The 21,726-nt window shown below is 55.7% G+C and overlaps 9 protein-coding genes across 9 annotated transcripts; 4 read left to right on the top strand and 5 right to left on the bottom strand.

The window, feature by feature from the left end:
* Positions 1–36: 36 nt before the first annotated feature.
* B0T15DRAFT_12754 (DnaJ domain-containing protein) lies at positions 37–1,540 on the bottom strand. The gene is made up of 4 exons (XM_062861707.1): positions 1,152–1,540; positions 1,020–1,080; positions 324–942; positions 37–267 (listed from the first exon to the last, which is right to left on the bottom strand). Exons 1-4 carry the CDS (start codon positions 1,183–1,185, stop codon positions 190–192), a joined length of 792 nt encoding a protein of 263 aa, XP_062725502.1. The 5' UTR covers positions 1,186–1,540; the 3' UTR covers positions 37–189.
* Positions 1,541–2,303: 763 nt separating this feature from the next.
* B0T15DRAFT_12750 (uncharacterized protein) lies at positions 2,304–3,735 on the top strand. The gene is made up of 2 exons (XM_062861706.1): positions 2,304–2,467; positions 2,537–3,735. Exon 2 carries the CDS (start codon positions 2,554–2,556, stop codon positions 3,493–3,495), a length of 942 nt encoding a protein of 313 aa, XP_062725501.1. The 5' UTR covers positions 2,304–2,467; positions 2,537–2,553; the 3' UTR covers positions 3,496–3,735.
* A 314-nt stretch (positions 3,736–4,049) lies between these two features.
* B0T15DRAFT_570439 (uncharacterized protein) lies at positions 4,050–5,138 on the bottom strand. Its single transcript, XM_062870833.1, has 3 exons — positions 4,722–5,138; positions 4,622–4,644; positions 4,050–4,524 (listed from the first exon to the last, which is right to left on the bottom strand). The coding sequence occupies exons 1-3, from the start codon at positions 5,015–5,017 to the stop codon at positions 4,094–4,096; spliced, it is 750 nt and encodes a 249-aa protein (XP_062725500.1). The 5' UTR covers positions 5,018–5,138; the 3' UTR covers positions 4,050–4,093.
* Positions 5,139–6,107: 969 nt separating this feature from the next.
* Positions 6,108–7,488, top strand: B0T15DRAFT_12722 (nucleophile aminohydrolase). Its single transcript, XM_062861702.1, has 3 exons — positions 6,108–6,262; positions 6,355–6,579; positions 6,679–7,488. Exons 1-3 carry the CDS (start codon positions 6,260–6,262, stop codon positions 7,327–7,329), a joined length of 879 nt encoding a protein of 292 aa, XP_062725499.1. The 5' UTR covers positions 6,108–6,259; the 3' UTR covers positions 7,330–7,488.
* B0T15DRAFT_12728 (DNA polymerase phi-domain-containing protein) lies at positions 7,488–10,862 on the bottom strand. Its single transcript, XM_062861704.1, has 2 exons — positions 9,724–10,862; positions 7,488–9,670 (listed from the first exon to the last, which is right to left on the bottom strand). Exons 1-2 carry the CDS (start codon positions 10,769–10,771, stop codon positions 7,647–7,649), a joined length of 3,072 nt encoding a protein of 1,023 aa, XP_062725498.1. The 5' UTR covers positions 10,772–10,862; the 3' UTR covers positions 7,488–7,646.
* Positions 10,863–11,763: 901 nt separating this feature from the next.
* Positions 11,764–12,873, bottom strand: B0T15DRAFT_506461 (uncharacterized protein; the record flags this gene model as incomplete). Its single annotated transcript, XM_062867579.1, has 5 exons — positions 11,764–11,782; positions 11,902–12,059; positions 12,178–12,469; positions 12,507–12,615; positions 12,738–12,873. 5 exons carry the CDS (start codon positions 12,871–12,873, stop codon positions 11,764–11,766), a joined length of 714 nt encoding a protein of 237 aa, XP_062725497.1.
* A 3,142-nt stretch (positions 12,874–16,015) lies between these two features.
* On the top strand, positions 16,016–17,951 carry B0T15DRAFT_12659 (Rhodanese-like domain-containing protein). The gene is made up of 4 exons (XM_062861692.1): positions 16,016–16,369; positions 16,438–16,508; positions 16,574–16,775; positions 16,851–17,951. The coding sequence occupies exons 1-4, from the start codon at positions 16,140–16,142 to the stop codon at positions 17,812–17,814; spliced, it is 1,467 nt and encodes a 488-aa protein (XP_062725496.1). The 5' UTR covers positions 16,016–16,139; the 3' UTR covers positions 17,815–17,951.
* A 404-nt stretch (positions 17,952–18,355) lies between these two features.
* On the top strand, positions 18,356–20,573 carry B0T15DRAFT_406269 (CwfJ C-terminus 2-domain-containing protein-like protein). Its single transcript, XM_062865309.1, has 2 exons — positions 18,356–18,739; positions 18,794–20,573. The coding sequence occupies exons 1-2, from the start codon at positions 18,726–18,728 to the stop codon at positions 20,418–20,420; spliced, it is 1,641 nt and encodes a 546-aa protein (XP_062725495.1). The 5' UTR covers positions 18,356–18,725; the 3' UTR covers positions 20,421–20,573.
* A 1-nt stretch (position 20,574) lies between these two features.
* B0T15DRAFT_516276 (uncharacterized protein) lies at positions 20,575–21,615 on the bottom strand. The gene is made up of 2 exons (XM_062868249.1): positions 20,827–21,615; positions 20,575–20,732 (listed from the first exon to the last, which is right to left on the bottom strand). Exons 1-2 carry the CDS (start codon positions 21,300–21,302, stop codon positions 20,708–20,710), a joined length of 501 nt encoding a protein of 166 aa, XP_062725494.1. The 5' UTR covers positions 21,303–21,615; the 3' UTR covers positions 20,575–20,707.
* Between the last annotated feature and the right edge of the window lie 111 nt (positions 21,616–21,726).

Here is a 21,726-nt window from a genome sequence, read left to right as displayed (position 1 = left end):
CTAATTTGGTTGCGAGATGATAAATACAATATCAGCACCAGCAAAACAGTCCCAATGGCAGGTATATTCGCATTGCCCCAATCCTCGCACCCAGTAGGCCCGGACCCTCACAAGAAAACCACAACGCCGAAACGAAACCCAGCACCTGACAACAGCCCTGACAACAGCCTAGGGAAGAATGCGAGGATTTTATACTCCAACCGCATGGCTCAACACCCTGGCCGCCAATTGGCTAAGCAGTCTCGCCCGATCCCCCTGCGGTAGCTCCTATGTCACCGTCAGCGGAAAGAACACCTCCCCCGCAGCAGTCAGGGCCCACTTACCTGGAAAACCGCATAAACACTCTTCCCCTTCGCATCCCTCACGGCACCAAGCCTATTCCCCGCCACGGCGCCCGCCACCAGCCCAGGCACGTTCGCGACAATAAAGCCCAACGCGCCGCCGCTGATGCCACCCAATACGCTCCAGAACTTCCCCGTCGGCCGCGCGCCAGGACCTTCCTCCGCCAGCCCTTCCTCGCGAAGCATCTCCTCAAACACATCCGCAAACTGCTCGTTCTCCGTCCGCTCCCTCTCCTCCTGCGGCTGCTGCCCGCCGGTGAAGAAGTTCCACGCCCACGAGAAGGGCATCCCTCCCGCACCCATCCCCCCTCCCGGCGCGGCTCCCGCACCGGGCACCCCGCCGGCGCCCGCGGTGCTGGTGTAGTCGGCATCGGCGAAGGGGTCGGTGAAGGCGCCGCCGAACCCGCCCGGCATACTGCTGCCGCCGGTTCTGGAGCCACCGCTGCCGGCGTAGAGCTTGCGCTGCGCGTCGTACTCGCGCCGGCGGGTGCGGTCGGATAGCGTGTAGTAGGCGTCGTTGACGAGCTGGAACTTGCGCGTGCGCTGGGCCCGTTCTGGGTGGTCGGCGGGCACCCGGTCCGGGTGGGTTTTCAGGGCGGCGCTAGGGGAATGGCACTCGTGGTTAGTAAAGATTTTGCTGGTATTGCGCTTTTCCGGTCAAGGCGGGGGGAGAGTTACCGTTTGTAGGCATCGCGGATTTGGGAGGTCGAGGCGGTTTCAGAGATCTCGAGGATCGCGTCTGATGGTTTGTTGCGGTTAGTATTGGAATTGCCGGGGCAGCTCTTGTGATAGCAGCAGTCTATGACTTACAGTAATTCGGCGGGCGGCCAGTTTTAGAAGCCATAGCGATGAAGTAGGGGTCCGCGTTGCGATGTTGAGAGTGCGATTGGGTGTGAGTCTGCGGGGGGAGATGTAGGAGAAGGTGTTTGGTTGCTTGATCTGGAGAAACAGCTGCCCTTTCTAGGCTTAATGATCTAGACCAGAGCTTGCATCTGCATAATGTCACACCGCAACGCCTTGCAACTAGGATGATTCCCGTCTCTGGTTATCGTGCAGGTGGAAGGGGAAGGCGACGTCATCTGTGGCGTCGAAACGTGGCTTGATTCCTGGAGCAATTGGCCCTTGTCATCCAACCCCACGGGTGAATCCAGCCAACTGGACCCCTTCTTTGGGCGACCTGCATGGGTTTCGCAGACGTCACTTCACTTCATATCTCGGACACCATATCACATCCCTTCTCAGCTTCTCGCCTCAATAGTACCTGAAGGCTTTCATTGAGGGCGTTTCTTTGCTTGTTGGCTGAGCGTACGCATCGTCGTGTCACCGCTTCATTGGGTTGGATGATCAGGTTGCAATTCAGACCCGTTTCAGGACACCTGCCCTCCGACCCGCATGACTGCCCAATGGTCACACCTGCCCGTCAACCCCCATTTTCCCACAGGCGCGATTCCAATATAGGCATTGGATTGAAGCCTGGCAATTGTAGAAGCGATCAGCTCATGCTGGGATTGGCTTTCCACTGGTGCCGGTTTGTGGCAAGCCCCTGAGCTGCCCCTCAATTCAACAAATTACTCTGGTCGGGCTGCCCCTCCTCCTTTCTCGCCTCACACCTCTTCGATGTGGAAGTTTTCCTTAATAGGAACCCATCGAACGACGTCCCAGATCCGCAAATCATCTTGTTCTGTTCTACAATATACAACACCGACTTTGTGGCGTTCTCGGCACTCACTGTCCTTGCACGAGTCGCTGTTACAGCATCCTCGACCATTGCTTTTGTCATCTCGCTTTGTTCGTGTCTTTGAGCGCCTTATTTAGCTCTCAAAGTCCCGCCATTGTCGTACCTCGTACCAGACACCGGCCTGCTATTTCCACGGAGAGTTCTTCGTTGGGCGTGGCTCTCCACGCTCCTATTGCAGTACATAGCATAGTCAATAGAAACGAAGTTGCTTGCAGCCGCTGCGACCCGACTACCAGCTCCCCAACCCGCCGGAAACATATTCCCTGACTAACAGCTGCCCCATCATCCCCTTATCCCGCCGTGGAGTGTGCGCACTAGGTACAGCAAGCACAACACCCATCAAGGATTTCAACGTGGGAAACTTTGGCTTACGGACAACCTGTCTGAGGTACGGTTGCACAAGCTCTGAGACTACGTCCCTCGGAAGCTCAAGGGCAAGCTAACAGTGACATTCCAGTCCATACTACCGGCGTCATGGCTGTCGTTTACGCAAGCATGCCATCCCAGGAGGAACTCGTGGCTCTCTTCTCTCGGAATCTTACTCTAGACCCCATGTACCAGGCGGCGCCAGCACCAGAGCCCGCGCCTGTACCGGCCCAGGAGTCTAATGAGGAGCGCAAGATTGTCTATATCTCGCAACACTACACCCACTCGGCACACATCGCTAGACAGGAGACGCAACCAACACGCCCTGCTTCCGAGCCGCCCCGGGGCGAGCATGCTGCGGTAGAACGAGTCCTCAGAGAGCATAGCGTAGATCCCTCCGGGCTCTCATCGGCCCAACTGGAGCTCTTCAAGACCGTCGACGCTCCGCAACAGCTCCGCCTGATCGAGCTCTGGCGCGTCTGCCCGCCCACCTCCAGCGTCAACAACCCCACGCTGGCCTGGAGCACGACCACGGTCGACCAGGAAGAGGCCCTCGCCCGGCTGCGCTTCGAGCAACAGCAACAGCAGCTCGTGGACCAGCAGCTGCAGCAAGAACTCGAAATGGACCTCCAGCCGGAAACCGAGGCCGAGACCGAAACGGTCATGTCCCTGGACGGCACGCCGCTCACGCCCATCCAGGCGGGCGACGGCCGCTGGATCGGCGGGCCCACGTTGGCCACGTCGGCCTACGACTACATGGAGCCCTACATGATGTCGGGCTACGAGGAGATGGCACGCCGTGAGTACGAAGAGTCCGCACGCAGGGCCTATGCTGAGAGTTGTGCGCCGCCTGTTAAGGAGAACAACAGTATGTCGGCACCTGCTGCCCTGGTAGCCGGCGGCGGGGGTGGTATGACTTTTAATCCCGCGCATGCCGATCCGGTGTACAAGACGACTCTTGCCGCTGGGGTTGATTGGAGGACTGAGGCGGCCATGGCGGATCGGTATGGGCAGATCATGGCGATGAGGGAGGACGAGGAGATGTTGTGATTCTACCTCTCAATTGGTGCATTTTAACCGGGCTTCACAGTGTTTGTGGATTAGGAAGGATGGCATGGGTACATAACATGGTGGATGGAATGATGGGTTTACATGGCGGACAGCATTTTCCTTTGTAGGAAGACGAGCATGGCATGATAGTTCACCAGGCACACTTGCCCTACGCGCTTTTACAAGAGGTTAGACTGGGACCGGCGGAATGAATACAATCATGGCATTTCTTGCAACAAGCTACAAGTGACCTGAGCTTTACCGTGCCTTCTAAGCAGTCTGGTTTTGTCAAGCTCTCTGTCTCTCTCGGTATCCAAGTTGCCCTTCTTGAGGATATGATATGTGCCTGTGTGCCGTTAAAAGAGAGTAGGAAGTAGAAAGCAGAAACTACCCCATAATCACCGTTGCACCTACACTGCTCTCGCTCAAGAAGTAGGTAGGTACTTGTAGGATTGGGCCTGAAATAGATCAACGCATCTACTATTCCGCTTGCGCCAGCGCTAAGCCGCGATGTAAACTACCCCCTAACTCATCGTAATTTCACCTTTCAATACCCTCAGCAGCGCTCCCCTCTACCCAGTCCACCCCAGGTATCCCTCTAGGTATCTACCTGGTCTCCCGCGGTTGCCCTTCTCTCAGGAGTCGGATCGGAATCCTCATACCCATCATTGGCAACCGTAGTCGAGACATCTGCGCCTCCCCACATGTCACTCTGAGGACCCTCCTCTCCGGGATTGACGTCAACGCCACCGAATGGGGTTGGGCACCGCACCACCGGTTCGGTACGATAGCGACCATCCCAGCGATCCCAGAACCCTTGCCCCCGTGGCAAGTCGACCTCGAGGCCATACCTGCCCTGTCTCATGTAGGCAAATCCTCCGTCAACTCCAGGGTCGATGTCTCTGTCGCCGTCGACGGAGCTATCATCGCAAAACAGGCTCGCCGAGTCGAAATCGTCATGATGGCTTGGGACCGAGACCCCGGGAGTAGGGTTCCTTGCCAAGGGCGGCGATGGCACCCGCGGAAGCACTGGACGTAAAGGGGGTAGCTCTGTTCCAGGGCTAGAGGGGTGTTGTGTGCTCGGGGGAGCAGGGCGCCTGTTGCATGGCCGGGGAATTACTCTTACGGTGCGGCGTCTCGATGAACGCGCTGTTCCTTCCGCAGCGGCCCGAGGAATGACCCGAACGCTTCTCATGATGTCCTCTGGTAGGGTCTGCATGACTGACTCTGAGTCTAGGCCTGATGGGCTGGTGTGTGCGTGCTGGTTGATAATGATCGTAATACGGCAGTTGTTCAGCACCAGCCGTTGCAGGGCATCCTTGACGCTCAAGCCTTGGGTTGAAGCTCCGGCGGGGGACTCGTGTTCTTCCGGAGCGGGACTGCTGGCGCGTGTCTGCACCGGAGACGGGAACCGGGCCTCTTCTGTTCGCTGCGGATTCGTCGGCCGAGAAACTCTGGGGGAGACATTCGACCCATCATGGAAGGTATCCTCTCTAGATCCAACGGAGCTAGCGGGATACATGGTTGACTTTTGTTGTTGTCCGAGAGAGGTCCGTATGGTCTTGGTGCTAAGGTGTACTTAGAGGAACATAGGCTGGAGTGGTTGTTGCAGGTGGTGGAGATGATGGCGGAAAGGACTGAGGCCAAGAAGGGTCTCCTTTATAGACCTCATAACTATAGAAGCACCTAGTGTCCTTTGCTGCGTGGCAACCGGCATCCGAAGATCGTCCATACAGCAGGATCTGGTGACCTACTAACGACTACATGGATGTGAAACAAAAGACGCCGGGCTGTATCGTGTAGCACCATGATGAGTCCCGATCTTCAACAATGATGCTGTGTAGTTACCAAGCACCGTCTTCTATCAGACGGAGCGAAAGAAGTGAACGAGCCCGTTCTTCACTTCGAAGTTCCCATCACCCTGGACTTAGCCAGCTGTCACCACAGTTGGGTACTCACTCTTTCACTGCCCCACGACTCAGGAAAAATCTGGCTTTCATGCCAGTCGCTGCTATCTTGTGGCAAGTGAACGCACGCTTGATAGGACTGGCTCTTGAACAGAGAACCAGACAGTGATGCGCGTTGTGCACTCAACTGTAGATCAAGGTCAGGGGTTCAAAGCTCATCCGCCCTCTACTGATATGCCGGCTAGTGCAGAAGGGGAGTGTGCCCTCTTTCTGTCGAGCTTTGTGCGGCGCTCGCTTTCTGCCGTTGCCTCATCCCACCAGATAGAGGGCACCTTCCGTTTGTAAGTCGGAGTCACTACGCAACCCGAAGGGATATGGCATGCTCCACCAGGGCAGACGAACATGAAAGGGCATTATCGGCCCGCGAGAATATGTACTGTCCAACCCAACTGACGATGCAAACAACAGTAATACTACCAGGTAATCAGGGGTTACGGGCAACCTAGAATCGAGGTACGTTACCGTACGTACGAGGTTACCTTATTAGCTTATCGGGGGTTTCGCTCAGATCTTTAGGTCCACAAAGTGTGGCGCAGAAGTAAGGCTGAGAGGAAGGCGGGGCAGACAGCCACAGCTCCAGCCACAGATACCTTACCTTACCGGGGAAGCAACACGCAGCTCACAGGCTGCCTGATCCGCTGGAGCTCATGCTGCTGCAGCTCGCAGACCCCAGACCAAACCGAACCGCGACTATCACCACATCCATTCCACCTCCAACTCAGCACCAGTGCCTTTTGACGTCGAAAATCTTGCACATAGTTTTTCTATAGTCCGCTTTTGCCAGATCCACCACCACAATGGTATGTTCGCGCAGGCATCCGCCAGTGCTACCTTTGTGGCTACGCCCCAGCAGCGACTCGCAGTCCAGCCAAACTGACATGGCAAACCATAGACGTCGATAGGCACGGGCTACGACCTCGCCAACTCCATCTTCTCCCCCGATGGCCGCAATTTCCAAGTCGAGTACGCCATGAAGGCGGTCGAGAACGGCGGTACCTCGATCGGCATCCGGTGCAAGGACGGCGTAGTGCTGGCCGTCGAGAAGATCGTCACATCCAAGCTCCTTAAACCGGGCGCCAACAAGCGCATCGCGACCGTCGACAGGCACCTGGGCGTTGTAAGCGCAGACACCGATTTTCTTGTTTCGTCGATTTCCCCCCTTTCATGCGGCGCGAACTAGGCCGGTCAACTAACAACCCCGCCCCCTCTCCCTCAGGTATACTCGGGCATGATACCCGACGGCCGGCACTTCATCGAGCGGGCGCGCGACGAAGCCCGCTCGTGGCGCGACACCTTCAAGACGCCCATCTCGACGGCCGACCTAGCGTCGCGCATGGGCGGCTACATGCAGGTGTACACGCTGTACCAGTCGGTGCGGCCCTTCGGCATCACAGCCATCGTCGGCGGGTTTGACAGCACAGAAGAGGCGCCCGTCGACGGCGAGGTCGGCAGCGGGCCCAGCTGCGGGGCCGGCGGCAAGGTCGCGGGCAAGACGCACGGCGGGCCGTTCCTCTACATGATCGAGCCGTCGGGCTTGTACTGGGGCTACTACGGCGCGGCGACGGGCAAGGGCCGGCAGGCGGCCAAGGCGGAGCTGGAGAAGCTTGATCTGGGCGGCCCCGGCGGCCCCTCGCTGACACTGGAGCAGGCTGTCAAGGAGGCGGCGCGGATCATCTACGTGGCGCACGACGACAGCAAGGATAAGGAGTTTGAGCTCGAGATGACGTGGATTAGCGGGGCGGATGGGCCGACCAAGGGGTTGCATCAGGAGGTGCCCAAGGAGTTGAGGGAGGAGGCGGAGCGGTTGGCGAAGAAGGCGTTGGAAGACGACGAGGATGAGGAACCGAAGGAGAAGATGGAGGAGTAGAGGAAAGGCTTGGGCTTGGTTGGGGGTGGAAGGCGGGTGTGCAAACGGCGTTATTGTACCATACGGACGTGACGACTTGGGCTTTGCGGGTGGGAAGATAGACTAAATTTCCATCTGGCACTGGGATCTGTCAATACGGAGGGAACTTGGTCATGCCTCTCTCACTACTTCCAGTTGCGGTCGCTATGAGCACTATCGCGTCTCAGATTTCAGCATCGCTGGGTTTCCAACCCAGCTTAATAAGATCCAGAACTCCACACCCTACAGAGTACATAACATTATGAAAGCATCTGCCCCTCCTCCACGGGCCAAGCTATCTACTTCTGTTCCTCCTCTTTCTCCTGCTCCTTCGCCGCCGCCGCCGCCGCGGCAACAGCAGCGGCAGTGCTGGCATGACTCTGGCACCAGTTCAGCCAATCCGAGAAGAACGCGGGCTGAATTTTGACTTCGCCCTGGAACCACCGCAGCTGTGTCCGCGCATACAGCTCAAACACCTCGCGCCTCATACCCTCGGGCCCGCAGAGGACCGACGCTACCGCCAAGCTGGCCGTCGACACGGCTCTAGCAAAAGCATGCGCCATGTCCATAGACGCCTCTTCGTGCAGCTCCCTCAGAATTGCCATCAGATTGCCGAGATCTGTATTGCTGATCATATTGTGATCTTTCTCGCCGGCCGCCCGCGCCTTTTTCAAGCTTTTAGAGAAAGCGGTAATGACCTCGCTCGCCTTGTTGGCGAGCGCCTTGGTCGTTGTCTTCCGCACGAGCTGGACGAGCGGCAGCAGGACGTCAAAGACGAGCCTGTTCGGGCGGGGACGCGCCGCTTCCTGCCTGACGAAGATGGCTAGCAGATCAAGCACGCGGTGCTTAAAGTTGATGACCGTGTCCTTAGCGTCTTTCTCCTCCTTCTTCTTGTTGAGTACTTTGGCGCGCTGCTTGAAGACCTCGGCCAGCTTCTCGTCCACCGCCATCATCTCCGAGTCAGTCATGTCGGATTCTTCGGACGAGTCGGCCTCGGCGTCCTTGTCCAGCCGGTGGCTGCCGAGGGCTTTTGCTAGGGCGTCGTCGAGCGCGTCGAGGGCCTCCTGGTTTTGGTCCGCGCTTTCGCCCTCACTCTCTTCTTCCACGTCTGAGCCTTCATCGCTGTCAGCCGGGACTTCGGAACCAGCGTCTTCAAGGTCGACAATCTCAACGTCGGAGTCGAGCTCTTCCTCGTCACTGCCCCCGGCATCCATCATGTCCTCGTCTTCTGTACTGAACAGGAGTCGCCGCCCCCTGTCGCTTTCTTCCACCGCCAGGGGTTCATATAGAAGCCTGACTGCCTTTTCCGACATGAAACCACTGAACGCTTCAAACACCTGCTGCGATACCTGCCGCATGAGCGCGGACGGTCTTGCAACCATGGCGAGCAGGATTTCGACCAGGTACTCAGAAATACCTTCGTTAGATCCGCTGCCATGGCTCTCGAGCTTGTCGTAACACTCGCTGAGTTCCTCGAAAAGGTCCACCACGTCCGGGTCCTGGTTGTAAAATTGCAGAATTCCCACGGCATGCAGCAACGCTAGCGCTTGCCGAGGGTCCCTCGTTTGATCTGTCCCCTTCGCGGGGTCGAGCAGGTCTGCTAGCCTCGTGCGGGCGCTGGATAGAACAGAAGCAAGTTCATCGTCCGCGTTCACGTCGGCTTCGATGGACAGGATTGCGTTGCAGAGGTGGCCGAAATCCTCGGGTCTCCTAACCAACTTGGCAAATGCCGACGTTGTCCTGGTCCGCAACGCCTCCCTTGTGCTTTCTGGTACCGATGTATTTGAGTATGCGAGTTCAGTCAGGGCCTTAATCGCGAGACCGGGAACAGAATTGCTCGAGGTGTCAGCCTCGGGGTTTTCAGAAGGCACAGTCGCCAACCTGAACAGATAGCCTCCAAGAGCCTGGTGGTACTTTGCATCGTCAAGACCGCTCTTGGGCGGGTCCTTGAGCTGCAAGATCTTCAGGACAGGCTTGACCGTGGCAGGAGTCGTGTGCTGCAGCAACTTGTCTACGGTCTTGGTATTTGTGCGTTGGTCGAAGTTGTATGCCCCGTGTCTGCCAAGGAGCTCTTTGAGAATGGTTGGAAGCAGTGACGGAGCTTTCTCAATTACGCCTTCGATTCCTTTCAGCGCCTTGAGAGCTGCACGGTGAAGGTACCGATCGTCCTTGGCAGCTTGGTTCATCAAACACGTCATGAGATTTTTACTGAACAGTGTTGGGACAATGAAACGGCAATCGCTGCCGCCCTCGAGCATTTTCTGGAAGATCATGAAGCCCGAAAACTTCTGACTCTCGGACGAGTTCTTGGAAACGAAGCCTTCTGCATTCGCGTTAGTTAGTGGATGTCTATGGGAGAGTTGATAGCAGACTCACCATCGACAACACGGTTCCAGAACTGCTGGAATTGCTCCGAGGCATCGCCGTCAGAATGAGTACCGCGCTTGACGAAGTAGGCGAGAATGAGATCCCAGACAAAGTGAAGTTGAGCGGTCCAGGTGCCCTGTTTTGGTTTCTTGCCGCCATTCTCATCGCTTGTAGACTCTCTACCGCTGTCTTTTAAAGCAGCGGGCAACGCAGAAAGAGAGGTCGTCGCTAAAGGGTGCCGCCACGGCTGGGCTGGGACCTTCATATCAGGAAAACGATCCAGGGCGGCGATCCAGATGCCCACACCCTCGGGGGTTTTGGCGAATCCCTCCTCAGCCAGTTTCTCTAGAGTACTCTCCGCGACGCTCTTCTGCATCTGCGGTACAGCTTGCACGACCACGTAACCGCATTGCGACCTGAGCCATGATTTCTTCGATGAGAGCTTCACAAGGAGGTCCAGAACTGAAAACCATCTCTCCCTTTCCGCGAAGAGAATGCCGGCACGTCTGAAGCACTCGATGCCGAACAGCTGACCAAAGAAGTGGTCTCTTTCCTCCTGGCCAGTAACGCCGCCGCCCGGCTGCGTCTTCTCGACCAGAATAACCAAAACCTTTCTGAAGGTTAGACCGGTGTACTTGGAGCTCGCTAGGTCCTTCTCGCCAAACAACTGGCCCAGTATCTCGGTCAATACCAAGCTAAAGCCTAGCCTCGAAGCGTTCCTCCCACTTGCAAGGCCCCTAAAGAGCCGCTTCTCGAGATGGCGCAACAGAACAGCTTCGGGAACTCCTTCTCCGCCGAGGAGCCCTGATACGATCGCATCCGCGGCCTCGATTCGCTCGGTAACGTCTTCGCTGCCGAGCTTTTCGTACAGCGCGAGTTCCCTCCTGCGCTCGTCGACGTTGGGGTGCTCGGTAAATGGAGACTTGTCCAGATGCGGGTTTGGAGCTTTGGACTTGCTGGACCCATTGGTTGCCGGGGGGCCATTCTTCGGGCGCTTCTGGGAGGGTTGGTTTTCACCGATGGCCTCTTTGGCCGCCCGCTTCCTCTTGCTCGTCATGGTACGTGAGATGTCTGAGTATCAGTGGATTCGGGTCTTGCTTGAAGCGTCAACTTGTCGGATCTAGAAAGTGTTTGGCGGGACATTTTTCTGCACCGCTTGACCGCTTCTCTATCAGGTTATCAGATAACGTTATAAGGTCTTTGGCCAGTCGTGTTGCAGGCATCCCGATGACGTACAGTGCCACGTAACGTTAATACTGTATGTTTAAATGAACATGAAACTACCCGAGCACGTGCCGAGCTACCTCGATGATCCGTAGCGTGAATCGCGCAGTATGTAAACACTTTGCCCGGCTCCTGCTTCTCTACTCCACTGTATGACGGTCGAAAAAAGTTTACCATCAGACGACAACAACAGTTGCGCATACTTCGGAGGAAGAGACCGTGTAGAGCAGGTTTGATCTCGAGAGATCACTTTGGCCCAACGCCTCTTCCGCTTCTAGACCCAACCAAATATCCAAGCCGTTTGTGCATAGGTATCTCTTTAACCTTGAGGACTCACCTTTCGCCAACACCGAAGACATTGTCATAGTGTAGGGACGGAGAAGTCCTAAACAGGCAGCTAGCGCAAGACTGATTCTAGTCAATGCTGGACGTTTCAAACTGTTTTATGTTTTTCATACTGAAATTTGACAAGATAACTATATATCAGACCTATATCATCCGCCGGGCTTTCCGAAAGTCCCAACCAGCTGGAGACGGTGGAGCGAGTTCCTGCAGGCCTGAAGTTAGTCTCGTTCACATACTAGTACCTACACTCCTTCAAAGCAAATTAATTGATACAGGAAAATCGGTCTCTTAGTTCACCACCGCAATTACATTAGCTATGACACCACGTACATAAACACTTCATGATACTCCCTTTCCCTTTACAACATTACGTTCTTGCTCAATTCCCATTATTATAGCTAGTGTTCAAATTGCATGTGTTTTGACTTAGCTGTGGTGACTTGTCGAGGGTGTAGTGGTGGATTGATTTTCCCGTATCAATCAATTTGCTTTGAAGGAGCTACAGTAGTGTAGTTGTAATATTGTGCAGTTTAGGATGGCATGCTACATCCCGTCGCTTGCTAGTGTATCAAATACCTAGCTTCTGAAATCAAGTAAAGGTACTCTAGTTGTACGTACAGAGAGAGATTTTGGAGCCTGAGAGACCGGTTGACAAGATCGGGATCGGGCCGGTGGAGTCGGGTGGGTTCGGCCGTCGTGCCGAATGCTGCGCGAACAGGATTCTCAAACGCCGTGAGCAGGATCGCTGTGCCGGCCAGACTCGGCGGCGTAGGACACTTCGTATCCTCGTGTGCCAATTGCATCATTGTTGGAGCTATCCTGGCGAGCATCATGCCGATCGATCAATGCCAACGATCCTCCCCAGACTTGCAGTGCCGCGACGAAGGGACCCACTCTTTGGGAAGCTCTCGCGATTGCGGCACCCGAGTGGGAGGGAGAGTGCTGCGAATTCTGAAGCACATGCGGATTTTGAAGACTCAGCAACGAAATGCCAGCGGCCGACATATGGTTCCTAGAAGTGCTGTAGGTATGTCGGAAATGCGTTCGCCCGACCATCCACTCGTTCTCTTGACCGGGATGGGCCGGAAGACCGAAAGCGGCAACTCTTGCCTTGTCACGTGAAACCGTGCATAACAGAGGTAGCTTGCGCGTGAGCTCTAACCCCACGTCAAGCTCCGACGCGGGACTGTTTACAGGAAACTCGTGTGGATTTGTTTACTTACATTACCCCGCTTCCGACGAAGTCGACGCGACGTGGGTTGTCTGACACCAGATGCAGACTTTCCTGCGCTGCCACCTTCACGTTGTTCTCGACCGAGTCCACAAGCTTCTCTGCGCTTGTTGCACACGGAGCGCACATGCAGCATCTCAAACGAACCCTTGTCATTTGCGGTTCAGGGAGACCAAGAGGCGCCAACTCGCTCCTCAGCTCAGCTCTGCCCGGTGACCCAGACCAACCCGCTTCCGGGTGCGGAGGCGTACTCGGAACCCCATTGCATGAATCCTTTGGGCGTGGCTGATGTCAGCTGGGTTGTAACCCAAAGCTGGTCGCTTGACAGCTGAAGTCGACCACATTGGATCTGGCGCCATTGTGCAAGCGCGGAGAAGGCAATTGCGCAGAGCGATTGGACAGAGATCCGATGTTTGCTGCCGAGCTCTGTGCCCGGACATGCGGGCCATTGGCCGAGCACTAGATTTGCAGAGCATCGGCGACGACAGCGTAACGTCGTATATTCCGTACAATACAATACTTCCCGGCAACGCACGCGTAATCACATTGCGTGGACATCGTCACTTCGTCTATCGGATTTTTCTGTCCTGTGAAGATCGATTGTGTCCGGGTTTCGCAACAGCAAATCTCAAGAGAAAAACTGACGAATCAAATTCGCCGGAGGCAAGGAAGACGCTATCGGCGATCATGTTCAGCCTTGGAAAGCGCGCCGAGACAGAAGCTAGGGTCTGCCAGCCCTGCGGTGGAGGATGACGTCTTGCCCGATTGGGACATTGAGAAGGCTGGCTGGGCAACCGCCGATGGTACGTTTCTTTCACCAGGCAGCGGTGATGCTATTTCCAGCCTGGTATCGCTGCTACTACGTGAGCCGTGCCAGAGACGTGGAGTATTCGAATAGAGGCCGGTATCTTGTCCGATCGCAGGCTCGAACGAAAATGTATGTAGGTACGGTCCGGTCAGAAATGTAGTAAAGCGAGCCAGTGAGTCTCGTCTCGAAGCACCCGAGCAGCGACTCTCCCTTTCTCCGCATGAAAAAGGCCGAAACTGCTCGTCGTTCGCCGCGGGCATACCGATGCCAATCTGTGCTTACACTAGGAACAAAATGTAGCCAATCATCGCAGTTCTGACCATGAGACAGGTTCGAGAAGGCCGGTTAACTATAGGGACCCTAGTCAATCGGTTGCTAGGGGTAAGGCTTTTATGCTGGGCTTGGCCAGACACAACTGGCGTCGAGAAACTTGGGGTGGGAGCTTGTCCTGGGCATCGAGAGAGCTTTCTTGAGCGTTCTTGAGACCCTTTGCGTCATATCATCCATGGCCAGCCAACTTCAACAAGGGATGTTGGGCAACAAGTCCAGCAACGGGAGCACGCAGCATTGTCCCTGTGCAATTGCCGCAAATTGATATGAGCCCAGACAATTGTCTGTGCGGCTGTTCACCTAAACAACGTGACAAGGGGCTCAGCCTGTGACTCTGGTAGCCAAATTGGACAACTATAGTAGGTAGGTAGAGGTTATTGTGCGGTTGGCGCCGGATCGCGCGTGCAGTATGTACAAATACATACTCCCTGGTGATAGTAGGTAGGCTAGGTGGTTGTGACGACATTGCCAATTCATGATGCTCAGGTGGTCAACTCGCAAAGCAACCAGGAACACAATCGCTGGGAACAGGACGTCGAGCGCTAAAATAAATCCACAGCGCTTGTCCATCAGCATCCACCGACAGAATACTGCTGGGTAGCAAATCCCTGACATGGCTGTCGGAAAGCTCTCAACCGTTGCAGGCCAGATTCGCGCACTTTTTTCCAACTCACCCCGAGCGGCCTTGGAACCGGCATTCTGGATTGGAGTTGATCTACATCCATGGTGGGTGTCGTACAAATGTGCGCCCTTTACGCCGTACTGGTCGTACATACGCGCCGCGGGAGGTAGCTGTGCCATCTGCCGCAATGTGACCTCCCCGCACCGGCTGGCCTGACAGAGCGTCATCTGAAACCTGGATTGCCGGGGAGAGCCTGCGAAGATGATATCTAGATGATACCGGATGGGATGCTTTTCTCGTTCATCAATGACGGAAGGTGAGGGCAGTGTCCTGCTATCTCAACTCCAGTGTCGGATAGTGTCAAGTCCTTTGCTCTCTTGAGTAATGAGGCGTGTCCGCGTCCGGCATCGCGAGGAAGGTCGAGGAGCAAGACTGAAGCACTGAAAATCCCATCCACACACGCTACCTCATATCGAGTTCGAGTCAATTGGTACATGTAGGTACCTAGGTAGCCGCTGAGCACCGCCGCCATGGCCGAAAGCGGCACCAAACCCAACAGCCCGATTCCTCGAGTGCGGCGATACTTTGGGTCATGATCTGGTTGTATGTTGTATGTACCGCTCATCGTAGGGTTCAAAGCACATGTTGGCCTGTGTTAGTGTGGGCCTGCTTTCCACTCCATGGAGGTGTTCGATCGAGCAGGCTATTGGTCTCTTGGAAACCCAAGCTAACAGCATCGGACAAGCCAGGGGTAGGTTGGACGTACATGTGTGCAAGTTTTTCTTCGACGGTACCTTGGTTGCTCTGCATTTCCAATGGAGTGATGTCACTTCCAATTGCGCTGGCGCAGGAACCAACTGCAGTCACCGTGCCGTAACTGCAGCGGGGAAGGAGCTCCCTTCGCTCCACAGTTCCCGACACCGAACAGGGACGTAAGCCGCTCACCGGGTCCTGGTAAGCAAGTCGCTGCAACAACCAATGGCGGCCCTAGCAATCGCCCCTGACAACCTGTTGAGAAGTCAACAGCTTGATAGGGCTTCCCTGTCGACGCCGAGCTGCGTCCGGGAAGGGAAAATCCTTCTTAACAGCTTCCCTCCCTCCTATGAAGGCTGGGCCAGAGCTTGGAATCCAGAGCTGGAAGCTTACCCGGCGGCAGGACCCTCTCCTTGGTGCACTTGAAGTGTGCCAACACTTTTGCAATTGCACCCGTGCCTTACGTGCCTTAGTTCCAATAATTTAACTACTGCCGAACCGCCGGGTGCTTCCATCCGCCTCATTGTTTGCATCGCAGGACCCGGGCTTGGGGCACGCTTGCAGCAGGAGACGGCGACGGCTGGCTCTTTATTCTCTATTTTTGCAGTCTGCGGAATCCGTGGCAAACAACCAGGTGGTCTCTTTGAGCCTTCGGACTCTCGATCACCTTCCCTCTCCCTGGCCCATGTACCTTCCTGGCGTTACTAAAGCAAGACCCCCGCTACATTAATTCGACGGCTTCCACCATCCCTGGTTCTGCCAGTCCGAATCCGCAGACCGCCCGCGTTGCACCGGACGACGAGAGAAAACTCAAGTTGGGGCCCAGCAACTTCCGACTTTTTGTTCTTCGAAACATCAGACATCCTTCCACAGTCACAGTCGAGTTGGATGCGGCCAATTGGGCGTCGAGCTGATCCGGTACACGAATGCCGTTGCTGCAAGACCCTACCGTGACACCTAGGTAGTGACCATCGACCATCTGCACAGCAACCGCTTGCAGGTTGTCGACCTCAGGGAAGCCGAGTGCTGCTGCCACCTCTCAAAAGCTCAACAAGATTTGTCCGAACGACCTAGAGGCACACGACATCCGTGCATGCATCGGTTTGCGCATCATGATGGAAACGTCTTCGCCGCTGGCTGCCATCCGGCCGGCGCCGCCATCGACCTTCGGCCAGGCCGACCTTTTCGGACCTCACCTGGTGCCCAGCCCTCTCGGTCGAAGCCAATTCGCTTTCCATCCCCAAAAGGCCGAGTACTTTAATCCCAGTGGTATTCGCGGTTCATCTCCAGGAACATCATTAGCGGCCGACCTATCGCAGAATTTCAAACTCAACGATGCCAGGTTAGTGTTGACTTCTGACCGGGATTCTATTCGCTCCAGCACTCACACATAGGCAAAACAAGTAGCAGTCCGATGTTCCCGAACCCACGCCGCGCCCTGTTCACGACGGCCGCCATGATGAATACCCTTGAGGGTCGCGGTAAGACTGGACAACTCTTGAGTGGCCGCAGTCATGGAGTGTTGGGACTGATGAGCGGTGCGCAGGCTATGTGACTACGCCGCCTCTACCACCTTCATCGTCCCCTGGCTGTGCCGAGATGATGGAAATGTCGCCATTGCCGCACAAGGGACCTTTTGTGACTCAGGTCGAGATCCCATCGCCAACACCGGGCTCTGACGACACCCCTCTTCTCGAATCCCTCGAATCTCCAGGCCCGAGTTCAACTCCGCTACAATCCGTGGCTGAGTATGTCCCACCGCACATTCATATCCGCAATTCATAGCCCACAATCGCTGACGCAGTCTTCTGTCTGTACTGCAGCAATCGCAAAAGGCTTGGTCTTAGGCGGCCATCCCTCAGCCGTGCAAAAGCCTTCACCTCAACCGGGGCCGGGGACCCCAGCCAGCTCGGTTCTTCTCCGACTTCGTGTATATCGATGGCCGAGAGCATGGATGACTCGCCTTCCCAGGAACGGCGCCCTGAGAGCGCGGATAGTCCCTGCGCTCACATGGCGTCTGCACGGCCGAAAGCACAGTTCAACAGCCTCGCCGGCGTGAGCGGTGTGCGGAATGGATCACCCATTACGAGCCATTCCCGGAGGACATCGAACCTATTCCTGCGGCCACGGAAGCAGCAGTATAGACGCTCATTGAGCATGTTCGAGAACCACGGCGATGCTGGGAAGGCGAAGGCCGAAGGAAAGCTGAATCCCTGCCTGGCGCTTCACTCGGTCATGGACCTCGATGAACCTCAAGAGCCCATCCTGCCACACTTCTTCCTGGAGGACCGGGACAACATTCCTCGCATCACGCGCGAAACGATGCTCGATGTCCTAGACGGCAAGTACAACCAGCAGTTCGATCACAAGATGATCATCGACTGCCGGTTCGAGTATGAGTACAATGGAGGTCACATCAACGGGGCGGTCAACTACAACGATAAAGAGTTGTTGGCAGCCCAGTTGGTCGAGAACCCGATCGAGGGCCGCACACTTCTTATCTTCCACTGCGAATATTCGGCGCACCGGGCACCCCTGATGGCTCGCCACGTTCGGGCCGCGGACCGGAACGCGCATGCCCACGAGTACCCCAAACTCAGCTACCCGGAGATTTACATCTTGGATGGCGGCTACAGCGCCTTCTTCTCGGATCACCCAGAGCGATGCTACCCGCAGGCCTACGTTGAGATGAACGATGCTCAACATGTCAACACCTGCGAGCGGGAACTGAGCCGACTGCGCCAGAACCGCAGGGGCCTGGGCCGCGCGCAAACTTACGCTCTTTGACGCTCACTTGACACATTTCCCATTGACGACGCATCACTTACTGACACATCTGTCAAATTTTTTCCTTTGTTTGTACGGCATTAGACATGTTAGCATAGCGTGGCGTTATACGAGCATAGCATTCCTGAGTTAGACGGCTCGCTAATCAAGAATGTAATGGCCTACGCGTTGGGGAGCGGTAGGCCTTTCTCGCCAGGAATGGGGCGGCGGCGGCTGTGGGGCTCCGGTTTAGACACAACCGGAAGCTCCGACGAATCTTGAAATCGGGCCGGAAATGTGGGACCCGTTAGGGGAAGGTGGATCTTCCCGCTCCGGCTCTCGGGATCGAGCCCGGCCATGCATGCATCTCAGGGGTTCAACCAGAGAACTCCCACTGCTTAGACCCACGGCCACAGATGATACCAGGAGTCATGTACAATACTTCAGATACTTATTCTTATGGTACTTACTTCATGATGATGATTGTTTTGGTCGTCGTTGCTACAGTGACGTCGCACTAGTACGTAATATACCGTACAGTGTGTCACAATATCGCTGAAACGGGACTCCAAGATAAGATAAAGCTTGGACGTCACGTCTTGCGTCGGTACAATACCTATACGCATCACGACCGTCTGGACACTGAGCTGATCTCATTGCACTGGACTGGTGAGCCATTGCCGCAGCACGTGATTCTCGATATCCGTACCACTACTTGGTGAAATAAAAGCCATATGGTGCCTGCTCAATTCTGAATCATTGTTATCATCTGATCTTCGTCCTGACCTCGAAATTACGGGTTGAAACTGAGATGAGGCATCCACAACTACTACTCTCTCTCTCTCTCCTCCTCTCACAACAAGTCCTATAAGCCTCTTCACTCGCTGCGAGTTCTCGTAACCTCTGAGCATTTTGCTTCAAGTTCAGCAAACATGGCCGCCAAGATGTCAGTCCGACGCACTTTGAACTTCAGCGACATCACATATACTGACCAGATCAGCTTCGTCTTCGGCAGCGTCAATGGCCAGCTCCGGTCCGCTTTCGGCAAACTCTCTGCGTTGCATGCGAAGAATACCTTCAGCTTCGCGATAGTTACCGGCAATCTCTTCAGTGAGGCCCAAGATGACGACCAGCTCACTGACCTACTCGATGGTCGTATCGAGATTCCGTGTCCTACCTACTTCACAGTAGGGGCCATCCCTTTACCAGCACGCGTTGTCGAGAGAATCGAGAAAGACGAGGAAATTGGGCCAAATCTCCATTATCTCGGTAAGCGCAGCGTCACTAAAACCTCCGAGGGCGTGCGGATCGTTGCCTTGGGAGGCGTGCTGGACATGAACATCGTGGCTGGCCTATCTACAGACCAACATGAGCCAATTCACACGGAAGGGGACGCTAAGGCTCTCCGTGGAGCTAACAACGCAGATGTCCTTCTTACCGCCATGTGGCCAGCGGATGTTTGGAGGAACAGCCGGAAAGCCAAGGACATGCAGATCGGCCCTGAAACGGCACCCTCCAGTCAGACGATTGCAGAACTCTGCGATGTTTTGAAACCGCGGTATCACTTTTCAATGTCACCGGAAAACTTCTGTTTCGAACGCGAACCGTTCTTTCCTGAAGCCGCCGACGAAGAGAAAGGCGTCGCCATCACACGCTTCATTTCACTGGCACCCTGGGCCAACACGGCGAAGGCAAAGTCCATGTACGCCTTCACCCTCAACCGGGAGGCTGTCACTACCCCTCCCGCTGGAAGCACCCTGACACCCTTCCACAAATCCGCACCTAAGAAACGCACCACGGAGCAGGCTGAATTCAGCCGCTTCGGCCACGACGATCAGGACCACCGCCGGCGCAAGCACCGACGCGAACGCTCTCCCCCGCCCGGCCCGGACCGTTGCTTCTTCTGCCTCTCCAACCCCAACCTGCCCACGCACATGGTCTGCAGCATCGCCGAGGATTCATACCTTGCTACTGCCAAGGGTCCTCTGCCCGCCGCCGACACGTTCAAGAAGCACGGGCTGGATTTCCCGGGCCACCTCATCATCACCCCGCTCACCCACGCCGCCTCACTCAGCGCCGCGGCCATGGGCGAGGAAGAGGTGAAGCGGACCTTCCCGGAGATGAGGCGCTTCCGCGAATCGCTGCAGGGCATGGTGGTGAGCGTCTCGAAGCGCAAGCTGGGGGCTGTCACGTGGGAGATCAATCGCGCGCGGAATATCCATGTGCACTGGCAGTTTATGCCTGTGCCTGCCGAAATGGTCAGCAAGGGCTTGGTGGAGGCTGGGTTCCGCGTCTTGGCGGAGGATATGCAGCTGGGCAAATTCACGGCGAAGGAGTTTGATACGGCTGATGAGGTTCCGGGGGATTACTTCCGGGTCTGGATTTGGGCGGAGGAGGATGATGATCTCGGTGGCGGCAGGGTTGTTGGCAAGTCGCTGCTGCTGCGATTCGATGAGGGGGTCCGGTTCGACCTGCAGTACCCTAGGAAGGTGATGGCCAAGCTGCTTGGTCTGGAGGAGCGGACGATCTGGCAAGACGTTGTCCAGTCGGAGGAGGAAGAGAGTGCGGATGTGGCGGCATTCAGGAAGGCGTTCAAGGAGTGGGACTTTACGCAGGTCTCAGGCTAGCCAAACGATGCGTCGGGACTGGTCGAGGTTGTACGACGAGCAGTGAGTTGGTAGTCTGACCACAGAAGGCCAGAGGACGTTAATATGTCGCAAGCCAACACACGATGATCCGGCCACGACAAAGGTCCGTCTAACGAGTCAAATAGACGAGCTAATCACACGTTGAGTTACTTCATCCCGTTTCCATCACCCGCTCCGCCCCTTGTTTCCTCTGACACAGACGCCGTTACTCCGTACTCCGTATGCTCCTCCTGATCCGGTCAAGGTACCTATGCGGCCCTATCCCCTTACACCGCCACAAATTGAGAGGTCCTATTAGCAACTCAGTATCAGCCCCTTATCTTGCAGAACCCAAGTCACCGACTGCTCGGCGGAACTTGAAGCGTGAAGCATATTGATAACATACCCCTTAATCCGCGGCTTCTTCATAGTCATGCCGCCGCAATGAACACACCGGAGCAGCTCGTTGGCGTAGAAGCCTACCGTGGTGCCGCAGTCGTCACAGATGTAGTACATCTTTTTGTCGGGCGTGTCATAGTCGCGGCGCCTGCCGCAGAATTTCGGAGGAGCGACTTGCGGAGTCTGCTGCTGCTGCTGTGCCAGCTGGCCCAGTTGCGAGTTCACTCTGGCGAGGCTGATCAGGTTGGTAGCAGCTGGTCTGCTACTGCCGTTGTTGCTGAGACTGGTGGTAGCTGGCCTGCCGCCGCCATTGCTGCTGCCGTCGTCTCCGATCGGAGAGTCTAAGTTATCCGTGGTTGTTTGAGCCGGATGTTCGCGCTCTGCTTGTTCGCGCATTATTCTGGCTTCGCGCTGCTCTTCTTCATAGGCCTTGGCCAGCCATTCCCACCCCTGCGGGGAATGTGCAATGTTCCAAGAAGCCATGATACTCGTGCGATGACTACCTCGGGGGATATTGTAGCCGATGCTGGGAAGTTACGCTTCTTGAAGTCGCTGTATGTATAAGTGGTTGGGGCAACTGAGGTGAGTCGGTTGTTTTCAAGTTAAGTTGGATGAAAGGTACCATTTCGAAGACTCTCACAAGCCCATCTGAAAGGAAAACTTCCAATTGCATTGGTTTCAGTGAAGGAAGGCGTGGTTCATCCAGCAGTCCTCTTTCCTCTTTCCTGATAAGTTGTAAGTGCACAGTGTAGGGCAGTTATATGCGAACTGTATGTATCGAGCTGCTGGTAGTAGGTGTAATGAAAACCTAATATAAGGTAATTACATGTACGGACGTGTACGGAATACCTAAGGTACTCTTCATGTGCATAAGTCGGGTCCTTGGCGCTCCGCTGCCCCTCCCTTA

This window comes from Chaetomium strumarium, assembly GCF_033439665.1.
Source record: "Chaetomium strumarium strain CBS 333.67 chromosome Unknown B0T15scaffold_1, whole genome shotgun sequence".
Taxonomy (NCBI): Eukaryota; Fungi; Ascomycota; class Sordariomycetes; order Sordariales; family Chaetomiaceae; genus Chaetomium; species Chaetomium strumarium.
Note: the sequence above shows the minus strand (reverse complement) of the source record. Positions and strands in the feature narration are given on the sequence as shown.